The sequence below is a fragment of the Cyprinus carpio genome, chromosome A22 (genome assembly GCF_018340385.1).
Source record: "Cyprinus carpio isolate SPL01 chromosome A22, ASM1834038v1, whole genome shotgun sequence".
In the NCBI taxonomy this organism is placed as follows: Eukaryota; Metazoa; Chordata; class Actinopteri; order Cypriniformes; family Cyprinidae; genus Cyprinus; species Cyprinus carpio.
Window position 1 is genome coordinate 1,625,100 of NC_056593.1, and position 23,432 is coordinate 1,648,531.

The window sequence follows — 23,432 nt, forward strand, 5'->3', positions numbered from 1 at the left end:
CAACGTTTTTCTAATTTGACTGTCATTCGTAATTCGTACTTTCCATCAAGTATACTTCTTTGTCTTTTGTCTGATTTTCAAGTACTTTTTTGTTTCCAATCAGAGATTTGGGATTTACATCATAGCTTGTTGGTTTGATTGTGGCTTTAAACTCTTTACAGAAGACTTAAAAGAAAAAAAAAAATCTCTATGGATAAAATGAATGGAAAAAGTCCAGGAACTGCTGAAAAAAAAGTATATTTTAACTCCTCCCCCTCCAACCAATTGTCACTTATCATCATTCAATCACTGGCCAACTGATTAAATCAAGCCCCGCCCACTTTTCTGCTCTCAAAAACACCACATTACCGAATTTAACATGGTTTATTTGCAGCTAGTCATGCTAATGTTTATTTAGCATTAGCAGTCGTAGCTGTGAAATTGCTGCGGAAGAAGGAAGCTGATATGAATCTAGCTTGTGTTACTGATCCCTACTTGTTTTCCTGTTAGCCAAGCGCACACTACAAGACAGAAGCTCATTCTCATGATTATAGTCTGTGACCAAAAACCCCTTGCTTGTAGCCAACTCGTGTTTGCAGGCTATTGAGAAGTCGCAGACGCCAAGTGTTCACTGAGTCCAAAACATGTTTTTTATCAAAACATTGAACTGGTAGCCAAATGGCTCTATAACCTGCACAAAAATGTCCGTAAATCCATGTTGTTTACACACTAGAAACTGTCTTAAATGTACACTAGCTGATAAGCTTCTGTTCGCAGGGTACGCTAGGCTTAGCGACGCAGCTTGCCAAAAATTATCTCAACCAAAGATGCAAATACTGAACAGAACATTTGGCCAAAGCAATCCAAACACAAGAGGATTGAATAATGATTTTAATACAGCAATGCTTGGGTTTACATGCGAAATAAATGAGAGATCAAAACAGATCATTCACTCTGACAGCATCTGATGCTAACCTTGTGTCTGCTCGCACAAGAATAACCAAATTTGTGCTAGTTATGATACTTGTTTGATTCCTCAAACGAGAAGAACAGTCCATGACAAGGCCAGAAATAAACCAGAATCGCCTTCGTGGTGAAAGTTGCCATTTTATCCAAGTGTGTGGTCCTCATAGTCTTATCAGAAAGGAAAAGGAGGGTGTTTGTCCGGGAAGTGAGCCAAAACTGTACAGTTGTCCCAAAGCAAGCCCAGTCTGCGAGTTTCTGCCGTACATTTTCATCGTAGCCATTGAGTGTATATACAGACTTGCCTTTTTACAGATTTTTAAATACATTTTTGCTTTAAATTAGAGTTAATTTTGTGATTTACCTCCTAGTCGGCTGGTTTGGTTTGTTGCTTTTAACTCTTTAAAAAATCCCTTTGGGAAAAACACTCGAGGACCTGCTGAAAGTGGGTGGGACCGATTGTGCGAAGGCTCCACCTCCAAAATGACATCACTCTTATTTTTCCAACCCACCCCCCAGTAATCATCCAATCACTGGCCAACTGGTAAAATCAAGCCCCGATCAAGGACTCAAACCTACAGGTTTCTACTGAACGTTTTCATTAAAGCCATCAAGTACTCATCCTTGCCTTTTTGTCCAATTTTCAAATACTTTTAGCTTTAAATCAGACTATGTTGTGATTCACATTGTATCTGATTGGTTTGGTTCATGTTTGGGTTTAATTCTACTTGAATGGGAAAAACTCCAGGAACTGCTGAAAAAGTAGGCGGACACTATTGTGCAAAGGCTCCGCCCCCAAAACGACATCATCAGACATGCTTACTTTTCAACCCCTCTCCCTTCAACCATCCCTTTTCATCATCCAATCACCGGCCAACTCGAAAAATCAAGCTCCGCCCACTTTCCCACTCAAGCCTTGAAATTTGTACTGCACGTTTTCATTAACGCCATTAAGTACACATTCTTGCCTTATTGTCCTAGTTTCAAATACTTTTTTGTTTGAAAATTTAACAGGTTTCACATCGTAGTTAGTTGGTTTGGTTCATGGATTGGTTTAACTCTTTAACAAATGGGAAATGAATGCGAAAAACTCCAGGAACTGATGGAAAAGTAGGCGGACACTATCGTACAAAGGCTCCGCCTCCAAAATGACATCATATCGTTATTTTCCAACCCCTCCCCCTCCAGCCAACCGCCACTTTTCATCATTCAATCACCGGCCAACTGGAAAAAATCAAGCCCCGCCCACTTTCCCACTAAAGTCTACAGTACGTTCTCCTCAACAGCTTCGCTCTCCAAGTTCATGCGAGTTCGACACGTCTCGAGAGCTCAAATATACGCTTCTCAAATGTGTACGAATAGATTTACGTCTGGAGCACCTCTCCGAAAGCGAAGCGCCTACAAAAGGGTTTAAAAGGAGGGTCATCCCCTACGTTGGGCACCATATAAGACATTGAATCATTAATAGTAGAAGATAAATGCTAGTCTTGGCTGCTAAATGGAACTAGACACTGCAGTGGCGTCCTGCACAGGTAGAGGCGTATCCTCTTGTCTGGCTTTGTCTGGATTTGGCCGGTCGCGATCCAAACGGTCAATCGTTCCTCTAAGAGAGGCACGCGTGAGTCTGCGGAAGGACGTCGAGAGTGTAGGATAGAGGCTGGTGATGGAGCCGCGGGACCAGTCCATCTTGGGAGTGACGCGTTTCAGAATGGCACGTCGGAATAGGATGTAGACCCAGGGATCCAGGATCTGGTTCCCCGTCGCAAAACGAAGCCAGAGAAGCAGGTGGCGAATGTTGAGCTCACTGCCCGACAGCACCGTCTGTGCAATAAACACCTGTTGAGAGGAAAAAATAACGAGAGGGTGATGAGAGGAACGCAAGAAGAAACACTGAGCGCGAGGCGACGCTTGAACTCCACTTGAGTCAGTCAATAAAACAAACACAATCAATACGGACCAAACATTGCCATCGCTATGGGCTTTGTCATTTCGAAATGTTTACGAAATCTAATGGATTTCTGAAATGAGAATAACCAGAATGTAACATCTGGGGATGTTGGACACAATTTCCAGGAACATGATGTCGATACTAAATATTTTCACCCCAAAAATATCCTGAGAGATGTGAAAAACAAATATATCTGCTGATGTTTCTGGCGTCTCTCAAAATATTTTTGGAGTGAATCACTAGAAATCTGTCAGGAATATGTTCAGGTCATATTTCACCACAAAATTAAAAGAAAGAAACAGAAAATTATCGTTTGTGAAAAGAAAATCGAAGCCCATTAAGACTTAATCAACCATTCTTATTTCCGCTATGCAATTTATGTAATTGTGCTACTGTGTTCAGTTTATTCTGATTTAAAATTAAATACTTTATTATTTAATTACCAATACTGTTTCAATTAATAATAATAATAATAATAATAAAAAAGTAGCTTAACCGTCATGAAAAGAAAATGCTTAATGGTTATTAAAACAATAACACTGGAGCGTGTTTTTTTTTTTGTTTGTATAAAACTGATGAAATATCTCATGACCTTTCTGGATATTTTCCCAAATAGCTGCAAGATAACAAATGGGTTCGGTGTTAACACAAACACTTAGCAGTAATAAAGCAAATATAGTGCTTAAAGTAGTGAGTTAGGCAGTTGTAAATCATTGACCTCTACTAAGTGTTCACTCGATAAAATACACATGCTCAAACACACACACACACACACACAAATAAACACACAGTGCTTTTAGTGGACCATGTCACAAAATACAAACATTTACCATGGTAAGTACATTTTCTGCCAAAATATGATAACTTCTATAACAATTACTGCTACAAAGAAAAAAAAATATAGGATATATATATATATATATATATATATATATACATATATACACACACATTGATAATATCAATTGTTTGTTTTATTAAATAAAACAAATAAATATAAAATAATGTAAAAAATAATATAAACTAATATGAATACTGTATTTATAAACATTTATAACAGCATACATTAACATTATACATTTATTTTCTGTCATATATATTTTTATTTTTTGAATAAAATATTAAAATATTACAAAAAGATCAGAAGAATCACACATTACAATATAATATATAAAAATAAATATATTTAATAATATTTTGTGTTAATTCATTTAAATTGAATGTAATATTAGAAAAAAAAATGTTTTAACAGAATAATAATTATGAGTAATTTAATATTTTAATAATTATATTTTAAGTATAATTAATAATATTATATATTACTTTTTATATTGCATATTGAGTAATTTAATATTTTAAAATATCCATATAGAATATATATATAATATATATATATATATATATATATATAAAATACTTTTAACAACACTGTTTTAATTAGTAATAAATATCTAAAAATATTATACATACACACACACACACACACACTGTAGTGTGTGTATATATATTTGTATGGTATTTTGGCAGAAACTCTGATTAGTGTGTTGGGGTGGATGATGGATGTCGGCGGAAAGCAGTCATTATGAATCAGCACAGAGCCAGAAGTGGTTTGAAGTATCTGATGTCACTACTGATGAGCGCGTGAGTGTGAATGGTGCTCACTGTTAATTCGGATCACAATCTGGATTAGCCGTCAGCTTTTACTCGCCTCAGTCTAGACTCCTGACAGAGGATGTAAATCCAGGGGTCACATATCTGATTGCAGGTGGCCAATCGCAGGTAGAACAGAACGCTATAGGGGTCGACGGTTAGCGAGGACACGACGGTCTTCAGTATGTACATCTGTCCAGAGACACAAGGTGAGACGCGTCACAGCACATCTCTCACAGGACATCATCAGACGAGGACAGAACAGCTCCAGAGTGTTTATTCCTCAAATGCAGATGACTGGCTACGAGTCCCAGCTGTTTATTTAACTATAGGATCTGGAAATGTCATTTAAAGCTCACTGCTGGCATGTTATGCATCCTAAATATATACAGTTAAATTGCATACTGTGACAAAATTTCTGGACCAACAATAAAAATGTAATATTTATCAGTTTTCTATAATATTTCATCTTTAAGTAGACTTTTAAAAACTGAGGAAGGTCGGAATTTGTGTCAAAAGGCATGTAAATTATGTTCACAATAAATGTTGAAATGGTTTATTTTAACTTTATGTTTTGTTTATGTTGTATTTGTAATTCATATGTGTAAAAAAATATGAATGTTAAAGTATTAATGGATTTGCATAGTTTAGGACTGAAGGTCTGGGTTTTGGAAGTGATAAACAATAAAATCTATACATAATATGTATACGTTACCAAAAAAAAAAAAAAAAAAAAAAAAAATTATTTTAGTGAGTTAATTTTAATTTTAATTTAATTTTAGTTTAATTTAGTTATTATTTCTGTGATGGATTTCTATATTTTAAAATTTTTAAATTTCAAAGGCTCATATACCACTGCAATGTTTATAATATATGTTTATTAAATAAAATAGAAACATACGAGTTGAATTTTAAATATATTACAAAAATGAGTACTGAAAATGATATATTATTTAAAAATGAGTACTATATTTTTAAATATATATATATATATATATAAAATCTATTTTATTTTAGTGACAATTTAAATTTAGTTTAATTTTAGTTTTAAATTAATTTAAATTAGTTAACATTTCTGTGATGGATTTTCATATTTTATTATTGAAAGCCTGGGTTTTGGAAAAGAAAAGAACAATTACATCCATACATAAACAGCCATTTTATAAAATAAATAAATAAATAATAAATAAATAAATAAATAAATAATATATAATTTTCATATTTTATAATAATAATATATATATATATATATATATATATATATATATATATATATATATATATATATATATATATATATATATATACACACTTCATTATTTAAAATATATGTATATGCAACCTTCATTAAAAAAAAATTTAAAGGATTTTATCCCTGATGAATAAAAGTAGTTAATTTAGCACATGTCTGGCTAGCAACAATTTTGCGTTTTGTTAAAAATAGGATGTGTGTGTTTGCTGGTGAGGACTTCCTGTTCTTCCCTTCAACAGGAAATTTCTCTTTCCCATTTGTCTTATCAGCATTTCTCACATGACTCCTTCATGTTCCTCGACTGGCAGAACAAGTTTCCTGTGCGAGAAACCTGACGTGTTATTAGACGAGTAAAGCAATCAGTAGCGCATCTGCATCGCGCGCCAGTGTTGCGATAAACAAGACTGAAAACAAGCAGCGTCACCGACAATAAGCGTTCCAGATGATTACAGAAAGCAATTCTTGTACCGTCACGCCGCGAGTCGAGATTAGTTGACTTGAGACTGTTCTGTTCCAAACCTAGTAAGCTGCCTACGTAGGTGCTATTTTAAGGCCAAATTGTAATGACTTGTCCCAGAATGCATTGCACTGAGTTAAATGAAAAACAAATACAAAAAGGTGGATGGGATACTGCTAAATTGAATTAAAAAAGGCAATATTTTGCTCAATAAACGTGTGTGATATGCGTTTTTTATGCTTATTAGAGTATTGCGCCGTTAGCTTAGCCACACGCTAACGCAAACTCTACTGGAATCAATTGTAAAGCTATTTATTTTCTCTGATTTTGATACAAGTTAAACTCAAATCGACAGCATTTAGGGCATTAATGTTGATAACTTTACAGCTTTCAACTTTAAACTCATCCCTCATTTTCTTAAAAATATATAAATAAATAGAATTGAAAGTTACAATGAGGCGCTTTTTAATGTTTTAATAATTATTATTATTACTATTATTTATTTTATAATAACTATTATAAATAGGTTAGTTTAATTATATTAGTCAACAGAAAAATGATTTTATAATAATTATTATTGTTACGTTACGTTAATTATATTAATGCAAGAAAGATTCGGCAGTATCATAATGATAATAATATACACACATTATTAGAAATAATACTACTACTAATAATTATAATAATGCATTATAATTTATCATTATTATTTTTATTTTTAATATATTTGTAACATTATCATTATAAGTAGTAACTGTATAATTATTGTCATTAATAGGTTAGTTTAATTATATTAGTTAATGGAAGAATATTTTTAATAATAATAATAATAATAATAATTATTATTATTATCATTGTTATTAGGTCAAGTTAATCACATTACTTAATGCAAGAATGTTTTGGGAGATAGTAAAAATAAATAAAACAATAATAATAATAATAGTAATTAATTATTAATAATTTTGTAATAGTAATATTATTAGTAGTAGTAGCTGAAGTAGTAATTTTATAATAAAGTTAATTATATTTAATAAAAGAATATTTTTTAAATAATGTTATTACATTATAATATAATAATATATTTATGATAATCTTCCCCTTTAGTTATACACTTTTTATAATATATATATATTATATAGATATATATATATATATATATATAAATATATATATATATATATATATATATATATATGATATATATATATATATATATATATATCATTATATATATATATATATAGAAAACGAGGGAAAGTGGACGTTAATTTTGTGGTAATCAACATTATGCTGTAATCACACTGAACCCCTTCTTGGTTACAACGCCGCCTACTTTTGTAGACATCTAACTAGGTTTTGTAAACAGTTAGCAACTGATTTTGGTTAGTTGGCCAACAGACGTAGCATCTGTCAATTGTCGATGCAGTTGAATCACTCACCAGTAGAGGGCACCAGCAGACGGAGGCGATGGTCATGATCAAAATCAGCTGCACCATCATCTCCACTTCATAGTCTCGTCTCCGTTGAGCGCGGTCCTGTCCGCAACACACCTTCAGTAGGGTGATGACGCTCACCGTGTTGAGCAGGAACGACACGGCCAGCGACAGCAAACCCACGAGCGAGAAGATCAAACCGAAGGTCATCTCCAGCGGTTTGGAGCTGATGTTGAGGAAGCACCAGGAACCGGGGAACTGGAGACGGTAGCTTCCCAATCCGGCCAACGGCAGGAGACTGATGCAGCCGGCCGTGACCCAAACCATGGCCACCGTCGAACACGCTCTGCTGCTGGACATGACGGTGGAGCGCGCGAAGGGTTGGTTGATGCCTACGAATCGCTCCACGGCCATCGCGGCGCCGAGAAGCAGCGGGCAAAGCCCGTAGAAGACCATCGACATGCCCATGAAGTTGCAGAAGTGGCAATGAGGGTCCAGTTGGCGCCAGTTGAAGTGTGTGATGTGGAAAGACACCACGATGGACCCGGTGACCAACAGCCCCATGAAGTCGGTGAACACCAATCCGCCGAGGAAGAGCAGGAACGAGGAGCGCGATCGGCTCTTGGTGTGGTGGAAGGTCTTGGCCAGAACCACCAAAGCGAAGAGGTTGGAGCTCAAGCCGAGGCCACTGAAGACCACCGAGAAGTACGCCGAGGTGATGGTGTGGCTGTGATTGAAAGGCGTGCTGTTGATGGAGAAGCAGAGCGGAGTCGCGTTGCTTGGCGCCGAAGAAACCATGATGGCGGGGAACGAAGACGGGTTTATTTCATCCTGTGAACCTGTGATGGAGAAAAACCATTGGTGAACGCTTAATAAATGTTTCCAAGCACTGTATTGTGTCCAGGATTGTGTACTAGCGCGTGACTCATTTTGGGACATTGTTTTGCTAGCAAACGGAATAGACGAGTCAGATCCCTGTTTTCCCAACATCTTGTGCAATAGTACAGGACGCTTTATTCTAAGCAGACGTTCGACAGCACACAGAAACTAAAACATAGACTGTAACGGACCAAATGTGCTCATGCAGTGTCCACCGGTGTTTTAGAGCAAGCCGCAGTTGATGTCAACAGGAAATGTCTTAGATCTGATCGTAACAGCAATAAACAAGCCCCAAACATAACATCTGCTGAAATGAAAGCTTTAATAAAATGATTTTGTAATTATTAATAATCTATAATAATAATAATAATAATAATAATATTTTAATAAGTGATATAATTAATAAAAGTAATTATTAAATTACTACTACTACTAATAATATCTAATATTATTATTAATTATAATATCTAATATTTTTATTTTATTATTTATAATTATTTTTTTATATTATCAAAACATTTTTGCATTAAGTAATATAATTAAACTTGCTCATAATAATAATTACAGTAAGTTTAATTTAACGTTTTACTGTTATTATTATTATTAATGATTATAATAATAAAAATTAAAAAGTATTAAAATAATAATATTTTTTTTTAAAATTTATTTTAACGTTATTTTTTGATACTGGTCAAACATTCTTCCATTAAGTAATATAATTAATTAATTATTACTTTAATTAATTATTAATAATAATATATTTTTTTATTACTATTATAAAACATTCTTCCATTAGGTAGTATAATTAGCCTAATCTTTTATTATTGTTATTAAATAACATTCATTATACATGCATATTTTGGATTCTAACTTCTGATTGGATAAGACACATTCAAAGCTGACTGCATATTATAGCCTATATTAATGAGCCAAGCTGCTATGAAAGACTACTTTATTATTTTTATTAATATTAATAAATGCAACTATTTACTGAACATTGGTCTCTTATTAGTATCATATTATCAATCAATGCCAGAAGTTACAGTGACTTTAACCTCTTCTTCTCATTAATACCCTTAAAATCACTTTAATGTGCATCTTCGATTGCTTTATTTTGCATCATACTAAAGCTAACACTGTAAATAATGCATACTAATGCAAAGATCTGAATTTCTACAACATATTCAACCCTTAAGCTTTTGCAGAAGTTCAGTGGATCTGCACAAACACATCCAGATCTCAGAGACATTTTCTGAGCCGCATCTTATTGAAAACACATAAATCCCAAAGGAATGTCGAGTGGATCCACTCCACTTTGGCCATTAAACATGAGTGTCTTCAGCCACAAACCTGTTCAGATCGATACCTTAAGTGCCATTATTTATCATCAGGCAAAAGCCTAAACATCTCAATACATTCGGTGGCATTTCCACTCACATAATGGCCGTTAATGAGGATACAGTGGACAGAAACCTGAGGCTGCTGATGGTGTTTGTGTGTCTCTCTAAGCAGCAGAATTCCAAAACAAACTCCATTAACCAAACACAGAGCTTTCCACAGCGTGCTCCTAATCAAATTCCATCAAATGAGGCCCAGAAACCAGCTTTGTGAATGTCAGCGCCAGGAAATCGGCGACTGGTTTGTATGCGTGTGCATTCACACCTTTAAAGTATTTTTAGTGTTTGGCTGCATGCAGGAGTGTAAAACATCAGCAAAAGAGATTATTTATGAAATGTGATTACGGCTATATGCTGTTTTGTTGTATAATCAGAGCATTATATGATTCTGTATCATAGAGACTCTAGAAAGGTTATTGCAGGAACTCTTCTTACCAAGAGCAGTTTTCAGATGCAATTAAACAAGTTGAGAAGTAATTTGGTTTCTGGGTTTTTAATGCACCAAAACATGAGAGTTTTACAAATAACTCAATTAAACTAGACAGGCCTGGATTAGATTATTATGAAACTCATCAAATGTTAGATAACAGATTTTTGGGGGGCATATTTACTTTTTTCGTATTTAATGCATTTTTTTTTTTTTTTTTTATTATTGGTTTTTTTTTTCTCACAGGGGAAAATGTGTTATAAATCTAGATTTTAATATTATTTTTAATATATTTTATTTTATAATATTATAGCACATACAAAATCCTCCACAAATTACTCCTATAGCTATAAAAAAATGACACAAAATGTATTAATTACAAAATTTTAATAAGCTTACTAATGTTTTTGCCCATTTTAATTAGCAAAAAAAAAATTATTCAACATTCATGGAATGTTTTATTTCTGAAACATTTCAGTTGGACGTTCAGAGAACATTCAAAAATAACATACTGTTAATGTAAGAAACAAAACGTTCTTAAAACATATTTTTGTTAGCTGTGGAGTTTAACAATGTTCCTAAAATGTTGGCACAAAAACAAAAACACGTTTTGTTGTTTTAAGTCAGTTTATAATTCTATTAAAATAACTTAAGTGGTTCAACCTGAAAACGTCGGATCATATTTTAATATCGTCATTTTAATAATTTTCTTACACCTTCCGACTAAAACGTAGACAACTTTGTACTAGGGCTGAATATAGAAAAATGCAGACTCCGTTTTGCCATTGACGTTGTTTTTGAAGAAGTATGTTTAATATATAGTCCCAACAAACAAACAAACCACAACTTCTCTGCGACGTTTACAGCATACACTTAAGTCGAAAGCGAAACGCTTTTAGAGTTTAAAACGTTGACTTTTACCTGAGAAAGTCTGCAAGTCCGGCGCGCATTCCTCCAGTGTCGATCCGCGGATCCCGGAGAGATCCTCAAGCTCTGCCTCCTATCACCTCCATCCTGAAAACTCACTCCAACTCTCTCCAAACCCGCTCAAATACACTGATGACCGCGAGGATGAGGATGATGAGACACGCGTGCCTTCCTCCGCTATTCCCGGAAGAGTCTGTGGGTCTCCGCCAGCAGCTTCTACAGCTACGATCAATACCAGAAACACTCTGATAGCTGTAGTACCAACGCAGTGTGGGCTGAAATGTTCTATGTTTGAATAAAACGATGGTCTCTAAACTCTCTCTCTCTGTGTGTGTATAACAGCTCAAATGACTTTAATTGACTTTTAATGAGCGGTTACTGGTTCTAGGAAAATGTTTTTGCATCTTTATATTTTAATAATTCACGACAGTAAACGGAAGAGCTTTTTAAAGCACCTGACACCAACGACTTGATTGTGATCATCACAAACGATCTAAAGATGCTTTGCATTTAAGTGAGCAAAAACTTTAAAACGCTATCTTTAAAAACAAACAACTAAAAATGATCCGTCGAACGTCAAGGAACGTTCAAACGTTCTGCACACGTACATCTCAGAAACGTCTATTTGACGTCTGCGTTTACATCTGCGAGAAGTATTTTTTTTTAGAGTGTTTGCTCATCTGCAATTCATCAATAGGACGTTTCCTATCAGATGTCAAATAGACGTTTAGAAGATGCTTTTAAGATTCTTATCTTATCATCTTAAAGATGTCTTTTAGATGTTTGTATGCAGCAGATGCTTTCCAGATGAAGACATTTCTGTGGGTTGCTATCTGGTCTTTTCTGATGTTCTCAAAATGTTAGCGGAAAAACATTATTTATATACAGCGTTTATACAGCGTTTTATACCTTAAATGTTTCAGTTTTTTAAATGTTACTTGCTACTCTTACTTGCTAAAATAACATGTGCATAATGTTTTCATGTTCCCTTAACATTCATAAAACGAAATGAAATGTTTTTGAAACAGCTGTCTTCAAAGGGTCTGTTTTTTCTGAAAAGTATTAGCGCTAGATCAGATACTTGTGTGGGGTGAAGCTAAAAGCCACAATAAACAGTTAACAGGTGAAGAATCTCTGACAATTATGCTCCTTAAGAGGACATCATGTCTGTTTCCACTTAGCTGAGGAATCTGTTTAGCATAGCATGCTAAATACATCCATCAACACTGAGAAAACAACATGTGTTGTGCTGCGATTAGCCGTTAGCTGCCACAACTATCTCTTTCTCTCTCTTTTTATTCATCTGTGAGACAACAATCTGTTTTACTGTGGTAATGACAAGTCGTCGAGCATTTAACGCAACGCTACAGTTAACATTCGCAATCAATGCTAAACATCTGGCATTTTGCAAGCTAATGCAATTAGCAAGAAAAACATATTCGCTGCATAGTTTTGGTTTGTAAATAAACTCTTACTTAAAGACATATATTTATTATGCCTTTGATAATTAATGATCTTTTAGGTATCGCACATGCATTCCTCCTAAGGCCTGCCAGGTTTATCTGATCACTCCCCTCGCGGATAACACAAACCACATGACCAAATGAGACACTATAATCCAAACACATATGGCTGAACTTATGACCTGATTATTTATGCTACCGACTTTTATGGCTTGTCTAGAGTTATTTGCAGACGCTGACTCTCAGCCAAGCTAAGAGCAGACGTTAAGAGTTTATAACTCATCTGAACTATCTCTCAAAGCGGTGATTGTGCACTGAATGTCATTTGAGCGTCTCCAGGGAAGGGTGGGATGATATCTTCCAGAAGAATTGTTCAGTTGCGTCATACGCTTTGATTTTCCGTCAGGTTACATATGCTGCTTATGAATAGCTATTTATTTTGGGACTAAAACATGCTGAGCAACACAAGTATATACTAAAGATATTTCACTGCCATTTACAAACCTGCTCACAAATATCACTTAAAATCTCTTAAAGGTGCCATGTGTAAAAATTGAGGTAAAAATATCCAAAAAATGACCTACACGCATCAAAAGAATGAGAAGAAATAAGGGCGATGATGTCATTAAAAAAAATGTCAAGTTATAGTGCTGCAGAGATATCAACCTTAATTAGCATTAGCATTACTAGCCACTGGCCCGACAGGTGTCGTAATACCAGTTTCGGCCATGGGAGGCAATATGCGGGCAACATAACCACCAGCCAACCTGCAATACACGAATAACTCGCATGGCTTGTGGGCGTACTTGAAGCTGATATCAAGCAACCGCGCTCGGAATCACAAATCAAATCCGATAAGAAAAGGAGCCGAAACAGAGTAAACATCGGCACTGCTTTCCATCGCTGGAGACAACTGATGGAGTTGAAAGAAATGAGGTTCGACTCCGAACTTGCAACATTTCTTTTGGATTGGTAAGTAAGATGCTGTTAGTATTTCGCTAGAAGTTTGTTTTATATGTTTGTGTTTTTTTTTCGGGAAGTTATAACATAGAAATGTATCGAAGGCTGTTCGATAAACGTGCTAATGTTAGCGATGGCTAACCGTAGCTGCGTTTGATAGTAAGCTAGCTATAACTTACCCACAGATCCGATCCGTTTTCACCTGTTATCTACCAAAGCCCATCTCTACCAAGCTGATGCTAAAATGTAACATTACCTAAGAAGCTTGAAATGTCTTCGATGATAATGAACCCGAGAGAGAGAGAGCGAGAGAGAGAGAGAGAGCGAGAGAGCGAGAGAGCGCCCCGGCCGCGCGCGCACTCACTCACTATATTCAGAGCGGTCAAGTTTTTGAAAGCGTGTGAAAAGAGTCAATTGCGTGTGTCTCACGGTGAATGCTTGAGAGTTGGCAGCTCTGGTTACGTTGGTTGGCGCTAGCTTGGTCAACATCAGCTGTCTGATGTTGACCAATGATGTTGACAGAATGCTGTCTGTCAAATTAATTTAATTCAAATAATGTGTATATACAATTCAAAATGTAATATGAACAAAACGAATATGAACATTCACTGGTAAAGGTGAAGGGGAGTAGCTTGAAGATGTCACTTTTCAAAATCACTTGACATCACCCAACGTTCCTCTGGAGGCAAAACGTCCTTTAGGCTTCGGCTATGGCTCTAGGGTTGTTGTGAAGGTAGGGGCGGAGCATAGAGACTATGCCGTTTCTCGTTTGTTACTCTAGAGTAGACCAATTCACTTTATTGAGGCATACTGCCCCCATCTGGTATGGAATGTGGAGTATGACTTGATTTTTTTTGCCAGACATTACACATGGCTCCTTTAAAAATAAATTATTTTAATAAATATATATATTTTTTTGGTTATGCAAATGTTCAGGGAACATTCCATTTAAGAATTTTGCAAACATTATGGGAACGTTACTTTTGAAATGTTCTCTCAACATTCTGAAACAAATTGTAACATTTAACCGCCATGTTCGTTTGCACTGAATCCTAGCTGTGGGATTTACAACACATCATTTCATCCTCTCCTCCGGAAAGACATGAAAGTAAGTTTTCGGTGAACTGGGAGAAGAGTAGAGTGTATATGATATCAATAAAACATATATGACGTCGAATTATAATTGAATGGATTGTTATTGCCGCTTCCATAGACATCAGTGTGTATCAAAATGTCAGAACTCTAAATTAAGCGTTACAAGGTTGAAAACACTGAATAGTTGTGATTTGACAAGCGTGTTCGTATCTGAAAGCAGATGTGAATCTAGCAGGTGATCACGTGACACTCAACAATTACACTCAACGTACATGTCAAAGGGTTAAAAAAAAACAAACAAAAAAACATGCACCTTAAAAGTTTCAGAAATAAACCGACCCATTAACAATGTATAAATAACGCCTTTGTGCTAACATTTTAAGAACAATATTAAAGACCAGTTAACTCCCCAGTAGGGATGGGCGATATCTTATCGTTTGCGATATACCGGTAAAAATTCTCCCCACCATAAAAATTAGTCTTCCCACGATAATAACGATAAAGTCTAGTTGATGACACATTTCTGTGTGCGACTGTGTGGAGTGATGTGAAGGGAATGCGGACGTGAAATTGAGCAGCTCCTTCTACAATCTGGAACAGGTTTGGATAACACTGTACAGTGCGACAAAAATCGGTCTGAGCCTTGAGTAAATGTACTACAGTAGCACGTGTGCAATACAGTTTTACATGTGTATGAGTCGTTTACAAACCTGTTGTCCAACAAAGATATTATTTATTGACGTGCTTTTTCTCCATATTAACTTCATAAAGGTTTCAAATAACTTATTTTTGAGATCAGATGTGGTTTCGTATCACAGAATAAGGCACGAAAGAAATCATCCTACTATTTTATAGCATTATATACAGTGATAAAGGCTATGTCGATTACCATTGCATTATAAATATACTTTTATTCTTATGAAAATACCCAAGATTGCTTGAAGAACACAGACTATGTATTTTGTGCAAATCGCGTGTTTATTGTCTTCAGGTTTCCTCAGTCAATATTTCTCTATCTGTGTTTTATTCAGCTACAGCGATCACTGGATACCTCTGTCCATATCAGTGATTTCCTGGAGCATTACTTCTACTGTGCATATGTGGAGTTTCTGCGCAAGGGCGCCCTCCGGCTTCCAGTATGAAATAAATAGTCGGTGTGTACTGCTCACAACACCCTATTTTGGGGTAAAACTAGGGAAAGATAATACTTTTCTCTAAAAAAAAACAGGATTCCCTAAATTATCGTCATTGATATCGTTATCGCAGTAAATATCAGAAATTATCGTGATACATTTTTAAGCCCATATCGCCCATCCCTACTCCCCAGCCAACAAAAATATGTTCTAAAGGCCCGTTCACACCAAGGACTATAACTATAAAGATAACGATAAAGATACAGTTCTAAAAATCATTCTCAATATTAAAGAATAGCAGAGTCTGCACCACAACTATAACGATAAAAGCATAGAGAAACGATATCATTGGAATCACTTTCAGAATGATTTTTTACAGCTCATTGATGATAAAAATACTGACAGCCAATCAGAATCCATCCTGCTGTAACGAGCACGAGAATTTAAAGCGAATTTAAATAAACAGATGATATCATCCACTGGTGTGGACACTAATATCGTTATCTTTATAGTTATTGTTCTTGGTGTGAATGGGCCTTAAGAATATTTTGCTAACGTTTCATTTAGTTATGAAAATATTATTTCTGAATGTTCTGAGACTTTAAACATAGTTTTTAAAACTTTTTTCTTGGTTTTACGAATGTTAAGGGAACATGCAAACGTTATGGGAATGTTATTTTTGAACGTTCCTTGAGCTTTCTGAAACAAGTAGTTGCATAATAAAAAACATTAGAAGAACGTCTAACTTAAACGTTTTGAATGTTTTATAAATGCACGATTTATGAACGATGAACTATTTATAAATGTGTATGAGCTTGCTGCATTTCATTAAATTTGGAAGCCCAAAAAGGCGACCTTTCACAATGTTCTTCAAAATATCTTTTCAGATGAACTATCTCTTTAATTCTACGTAAGTCTACATACAAGTCAGTTCAGCTTTATTGCTTTATCAGATCCATGATACGCCACGGTAGGTCCTCTAGCGCAGTGAACCCGTGTTAATAAGCCCAAAAAACCCATCAGCCAGCACACCTGAATCCAAGCGCTCTGTCAGTCAAGTGGCAGTCATCTGCCGCTAACAAACAGACACGTTCTGCTTCATTTCACCCCGAATCAGTGCATTTCCATGTAATTAAATTCAAGGCCTGCTGCCATGCCCACTGGGCAGCTTGTCAAGCCGCCCCTTTAATTGGGCACAGGCACCTGCAGTGTAGATGCCAACACCTGATGCCCACACCGGCACCCTGGCACACGGGTACAGATCAAGGTCACGGCCATCCCACTGTTTCACAACACACCGTGTGAACACACACACTCACAGCTCCAAGAGAGAACAGCGTTAAGCCTCGACCACAGGTAGAAGCCTTTAAGAGCAGCTCCAGTCATTTAACCCAGAGGGAGGGTGTGTTACAGACGCCCTTTATTTGAACTCATACGAGGGAAAAAAAAAAAAAAAAAAAAAAAAAAAAAAAAAAAAAAAACACACAGCACGATTCTAGACAGAACAGCACCCAAATCAACATGATGGATGACTGGGTAGCTGACAGGAAGTTTTAAAACACTCTCTTAGTGATATAATTCATCTAAAACCATGCAGTTTAATGAGCTCATATTAATAGCTACTACATGGAATCGTCTTTGAATTTTAACAATAAAATAAATCAAATACAAAGGAAACCCAGATAGCACACATACGTCTGTAAGATGTCTGTTAAAGATCGCTTCATCTGGAAAGCATCTGACAGACATCTTTAAGATGTCAGATTTACATACATTGTAAATCATAAACATCTTAAAGATGTATTTTAAACATCTATTTGACATCTGATAGTATTGCAGATGAGCAAACACTAAAAAGTACCTCTTGTAGATGTAAATGCAGATGTCAAATAGTGATGTTTGTGTGCTATCAGGGAAAGTTAATGCACATAAAATATACATTTCCTTATTTTTAACCTAAAATAACCTAAAAAATAATTTGCCAGCTACCCATATATTCATGATGCTTAACTTACACATCCATATTAAAACTATTTTAAGAAGTATCAGATGATAATACCATGGTATTTCTTACAATATGCAATATCTGTTTTATTTTTTGTTTTCTGTACAACCACTTACAGAAATGCCATTTTCGCGCCATTATGTAAATGTATTTTATGCCGTTATCAGTCATTTCAGATAGACTCTCGACAACACAAAATGACACCGACTTCACTGGCTCGTTTACATATCGCTCCAACGACGTATTCATGTCTAAAACCCAAAATATACTTCGCTCATACGCATTTTGTTCTGTTATGCGTCGCGTGCAGTCCGAATTTCCTTAACGCGCGAACAGCGCACGTAGTTCTGCGCATGCGCCAATGGAGTACAGCCGCGCACACATATAGATCAAATGATTTCTCAGTGAAAACCAAGACAAACAAATAAAAAATTCCCACAAAACTGGCACTGATTTCCTTGTTAAGTAATTATCACACAAACATCTTCAGACGTGTTCAAACACTCTCTCGTAAAGTGATCCATCAATCACTGCAAGGAGCCTTCAGCAATAAACTCTGACAAGACAGAAGAAGATCTACCAAATAAGGCTGCTGGCGAAAAATCCTGACCTCTGAACTGCTGGAGGAAATGCTTTCGAAAACAAACAAATGGGTCTGGAGTCTAAATGACTCTGTGCGGATGTGAAGATCTAGGGTCCTCAAAACAAGCCATTATGGAAGTTCTTATCAAGTTATCACAGGAACACACTGTGCATACATCATGTCTACACTCGACGCGAGCGGCGCGACAAAATACTATAGAACTCATTATAATCAGTGATACTGTCTACATTGGATGCAGCACGACAAATCCCAGACAGAACGGTTGCTTTGTCACATCCAGTGTAGACTGACTTTAGCTGTTGCAGCGCCAAGGTTGTTGGGCGGCCAAAACTAATTTAGGGGGTCCATACACCACGACAGAAAATCAGTGCATTACTCCAACCTAATTAACAAGCTTGTGATTACCCAGATAGCACACGTACGTCTGCAAGATGTCTGTTAAAGATCGATTCATCTGGAAAGCATCTGTTGTGTGCAAACATCTGATAGACGTCTTTAAGATGTCAGTTTTACATCATAAACATCTTAAAGACATCTTCTAAACGTCTATTTGACATCTGATAGGAAACGTCCTATAGACTTTAAAAATATGTGTTGCAGATGTAAATGCAGACGTCAAACAGACGTCTCTGAGATGAACGTGTGCTATCAGAGTAAGTACATGTTATTTTTTCTCAATTTTTCTAAACTAAACTATAAAGAGAACCCTATTGTTAAGGTTAAAAGTAACAACTGATTTGTTTATAAGTTCATATCAGACCATTTCTATAATAACGATATATGTATACATTTTAATGAGAGCGTGTATGTGAGAGTTTCCTGCTGAAAAAGATGGTCTCCCAGCCTGGTCATAGCTGGTTTATCAGGCTGGTTATAGAGGGGTTTTGACCACATTTTTAGCTGGTCAGGCTGGTCTTAGCTGGTTTTAGCTGGTCAGCTGGCTGTTTTTTTCCCAGAGGGAAAGACAGTGCAGACAGTGTTTTATGTAGAATCCTTTCGCTACTGCTTACATAACAGTAGCAATTATGAACAAGTTTTGTACCCTTTTTTGGGAAATATATACTATGATAGTACCATGTTTTTTTTTTTTTTTTACTAAATTGGAAATACCATGGTATAAAATAGATCAAAATAGCACTGAATTCTTGAAAATACTATGGTATATTTCAAAGTACCATAGTATTAGCAGTTTATAGTATTATACCAGATTATATAATGAGAATAAAACATCATCTTCCACCCCACACCAGTTTATTACTATTGCATGTTATCTTCATCCACATTCCTCTTATAAATAAACATGAAATTTGTTAATACAAAATGAAGATTATTTAGTCAACAACGAGTTCTGCATGAAATATCCAATACAGATGGACTTAAGGAGCATTTCAGGAGCAAATTATGTTCAAATAAGAAAGAAAGACAAAAATCAAACACTTATGAGATGTTTTGTCATCTCCACAGAATCCATTTATATAAGAGATCTTGTCTCATTTCCCATAATTGTTACTATATAATCGTGTACATTATTTATTATCTAAAAAAACATCTTTAGAGTCCATTATGAGCAATATGAACCTATTTAGGCTGTAAATCATAGCTTGTTCCTTCGGTCTTCGTTTTGAAGTAAGAAATCTTTTCTAGCCTCTGTCACAAGAGGGCAGCACAGTGTCATGCTAGTGAATAAAACCAAACTCCACAGAAAAACTGAGACATGTAGTCTACTCTTTGTAGTGCAGAGAAATGCTTTTGTTCATCGCCGAGTAAAATCTTACACATAAGGGATTTTGAGTAATACTAGCTTCACAAATTTCAGCCTCATATAGCACACATGAAGAACAGCCATCCACTTGCACACAATGTTAGCTTATTAGCCCAGGGCGTGAAAAACAGACAAAAACACCTGATGTGCAATTATAAAATAGACACTAAACGTTTAGCTGTGTTTATAACTCTAATGCACACAGCAAAATGAACAAATAGGTAAAACAGTAACACTAAATATATTCCAATGACAAATTAAAGACTGCACATCTTCAGCTCATGCGCAGTAGAGAATGGTGGGTATTTCAGCCATTTGTGAGAAAGACGTTGTGGGTCTTCAATACAGTATAATACTGTAGTGCACTACAGTAGCCAATATAACAAAAAGCACAATGAAGCTTGTTGGTCGTGCAACAACTCAACTCCGTTATTTAGAATAAATCAACACAAGGTTATAGTTTGCCAGAAACGTTGTTCCAGGGCCAATAAAAGCTATTGACCCAGCAGCACCCATCGTGTTCGGGATGTAAAACGCTCTGTAAGTGTTTTGAGAGCATATTTAGTTAAAAGAGCCCAAAAGCTCCGTATAAAGCTCGTGCCGCAGCCAGCAGTCCGTGAACAGTGATTATGAAGGGTTGCGTGCAATCTGTCAAATTGTCTCATTTGCATAATAAACTCGGAGAGCAGCCACTCTCCTCTCGCCGAGATAAACCGTAAGTGTATTCAAGCGAATTTTCAGAAGGAAGTCATTTGCTTCCCCCAAAAAAGTCTCGGTTTAAGGTCGCATACGAATTGGATTAGCATAACAGAAAGCTCAAACCGCAGTTACTGAGGTACTTAAAGCTGAATTCTGTAACATTTGATCATATGTTTGTAGATATATGCGCTCCAGAAATGCAGCGAAACAGCTGTAATGGGACTTCGGGACTGAACTGATCTGTTCGTTTCGGCTTCCAGGCGTATAATAATTAACTCCCTTCTTTGCTAACATCTGCACACTAAACAAAGCAAGCAAACAAACAAACAGCACATATGCTGAACAATTTATCCTGAGAACAACTGTCGCTCATTGAGTCATATGGTGTCTGGGTGCAACCTATTTTCTCACAAAATGTGCGACTTTAAGCCTAAAGTGAGGAAAACACTGTATGTTCGTGAAATATTGAGTGAATGAATCGAGAGTAGGCCTACATGGTTTCAAGCATAGCAGCCATTTTTTTTGTAAAGTCACTTCACAAAAAACAAGGGAAATTATCTAAAAATTCCATGAAATTCTTTACATTGTATGTGATGATTTTGACATACGGTGCTGAAATAAAAGGTAAGCCCAATTACTTACCAAAATCTGTTGCTGAACTTGGTGAAAACTTGAAAGATGATGTTCAAGATGGAGACTGGTTTTGATAGCACCACATTTCTGAAATGTTTTCATTAATAACTGAAGCACACTGTGAGAAGGCATTTTTAAAATAAAAAAAATGGTGGTTTCAGATGGAGTGAGTGATAACATCCACACTTCTGTGAAACAAATGGAAAATTGAATGCATGTTAGAAACAATCAATGTCATTCTGACTCATATTAAAGCATAAATGTTGCCGTTTTCAAAACGAATATCAGACAAAACTGTATTGTTGCATGTCTCAAGAAAACCAATCAAACCATTGTTGTATCAAATGCATTTGAAAGAATACAGCCTTAATTAGATCTCAATACAAGTCCATTGAACAATTTCCAAGCAATTATTCTGAGCAAAAGACATTCAATCTTGTTCATCTCTCAAAGATGATGTCTGGCTCTTTCTCCAGGGTTACTTTTCCATGGCTTGATTCAATTGATGTGCCATTTGTAGCTCAGCTCTGCCACGGGCGGCGGACGGTCCAATTTACTTCTTTCTCATTTATTTGAAATTTCCATGGCTTTTGGCTGCTCTGATGCAAACGGCACTTTGATGGGCTCCAGAGGAACAGTGCTAATGAGTTAGATGACTTACGAGAAAAGCAATTAGCCCCAGATCTCCTTCACCTTTTCTTTTGCATTGCCTAGAAACATTAGGATTCTTGAGGCTTTTAACCAAGATTTCATGTTGAACATAAACCAACCTTTTGTGCTCTCGTCTACAGCAGCATCAATAGCAAAGGCATAAAAAGCATCAGGTGAACGGTTCAAACCTCCAGGCGAGCCCAGTGGCATTTGTTGAAGATTTGCACCAAATCTACTGACTGTGAGGTGATATTTAAAGCCTCCTAGAACATCGTACTTGCTTGGTTTAGATCAGTGGTTCTCAACCACATTCCTGGAGGACCCCCATCACTGCACATTTTGCATGTCTCCTTAATCAAACACACCTGATTCATGTCACCTGCTCATTTGAAGAGACTCACAGACTTGAAATGGGTGTGTCAGACAAAGGAGACATGCAAAATGTGCAGTGATGGTGGTCCTCCAGGAATGTGGTTGAGAACCACTGGTTTAGATCACTTACTCAACTGACTTCTCAAACGCCATTAATAATGCATATAATTGGGCGTAAAAACAATCAAAAAACTGGTTTCTCCAGTGGTTAATGCACATATTTGTAGTCAATCTACATGTTATTTACATCCCTGGGTCACTATGTTAAAATTGCAAGTGGTGGGTGGCTAAATGCATCAGGATGAGATGTTAGATTATGAGCATGTTGAGTTTATGGATGTGTTTACCATTCAGGTATCAGGCCAGATTGTGAAATAATTGATTGTTCTGTTGAGATGCCATGTGCGATGACAGCTGATTGGTCCTCGTATATGTGAAGGATAAGCAATTTCATTTTGCCATCTGCCTTGTCAAACTGAGCTCATGAAATTTTAATATTCCCATGGAAATGTAATGCTAGACTTAATGTTGACCACGTCCATGAATATTTTCAGATCAAAAAACGAGGCACACGTTTATTTTCAGACAACATTTCTTTAATACAAAGTCAACATATCTACATACACAGTGGTTTCAAACCAATTATTGTGTCCGTCAGAAGTAACAGTTTGAAAGCGATGGCACTTAGCCGTCGTACAAAGAAAAACTATTTTCACGCTTGGCTTTTTTCTTCGTTGTTGTTG

General features: G+C 36.0%; 1 protein-coding gene across 4 annotated transcripts; it reads right to left on the reverse strand.

Annotated features, from left to right (window-relative positions):
• Window positions 1-855: 855 nt before the first annotated feature.
• LOC109080147 (thromboxane A2 receptor-like) lies at window positions 856-22,675 on the reverse strand. Of its 4 annotated transcripts, none has more exons than XM_042711637.1 (5): window positions 22,437-22,673; window positions 21,676-21,854; window positions 11,307-11,534; window positions 7,689-8,521; window positions 856-2,778 (listed from the first exon to the last, which is right to left on the reverse strand). In XM_042711637.1, the coding sequence occupies exons 4-5, from the start codon at window positions 8,478-8,480 to the stop codon at window positions 2,437-2,439; spliced, it is 1,134 nt and encodes a 377-aa protein (XP_042567571.1). In that variant the 5' UTR covers window positions 8,481-8,521; window positions 11,307-11,534; window positions 21,676-21,854; window positions 22,437-22,673; the 3' UTR covers window positions 856-2,436. The 4 variants fall into 4 exon arrangements, with proteins under 4 accessions (XP_042567571.1, XP_042567568.1, XP_042567569.1 ...); XM_042711638.1 differs by lacking the exon at window positions 11,307-11,534 and adding an exon at window positions 4,599-4,732 and having other exon boundaries at window positions 2,500-2,778; window positions 22,437-22,675; XM_042711634.1 differs by lacking the exon at window positions 11,307-11,534 and having other exon boundaries at window positions 22,437-22,670.
• Window positions 22,676-23,432: the final 757 nt, after the last annotated feature.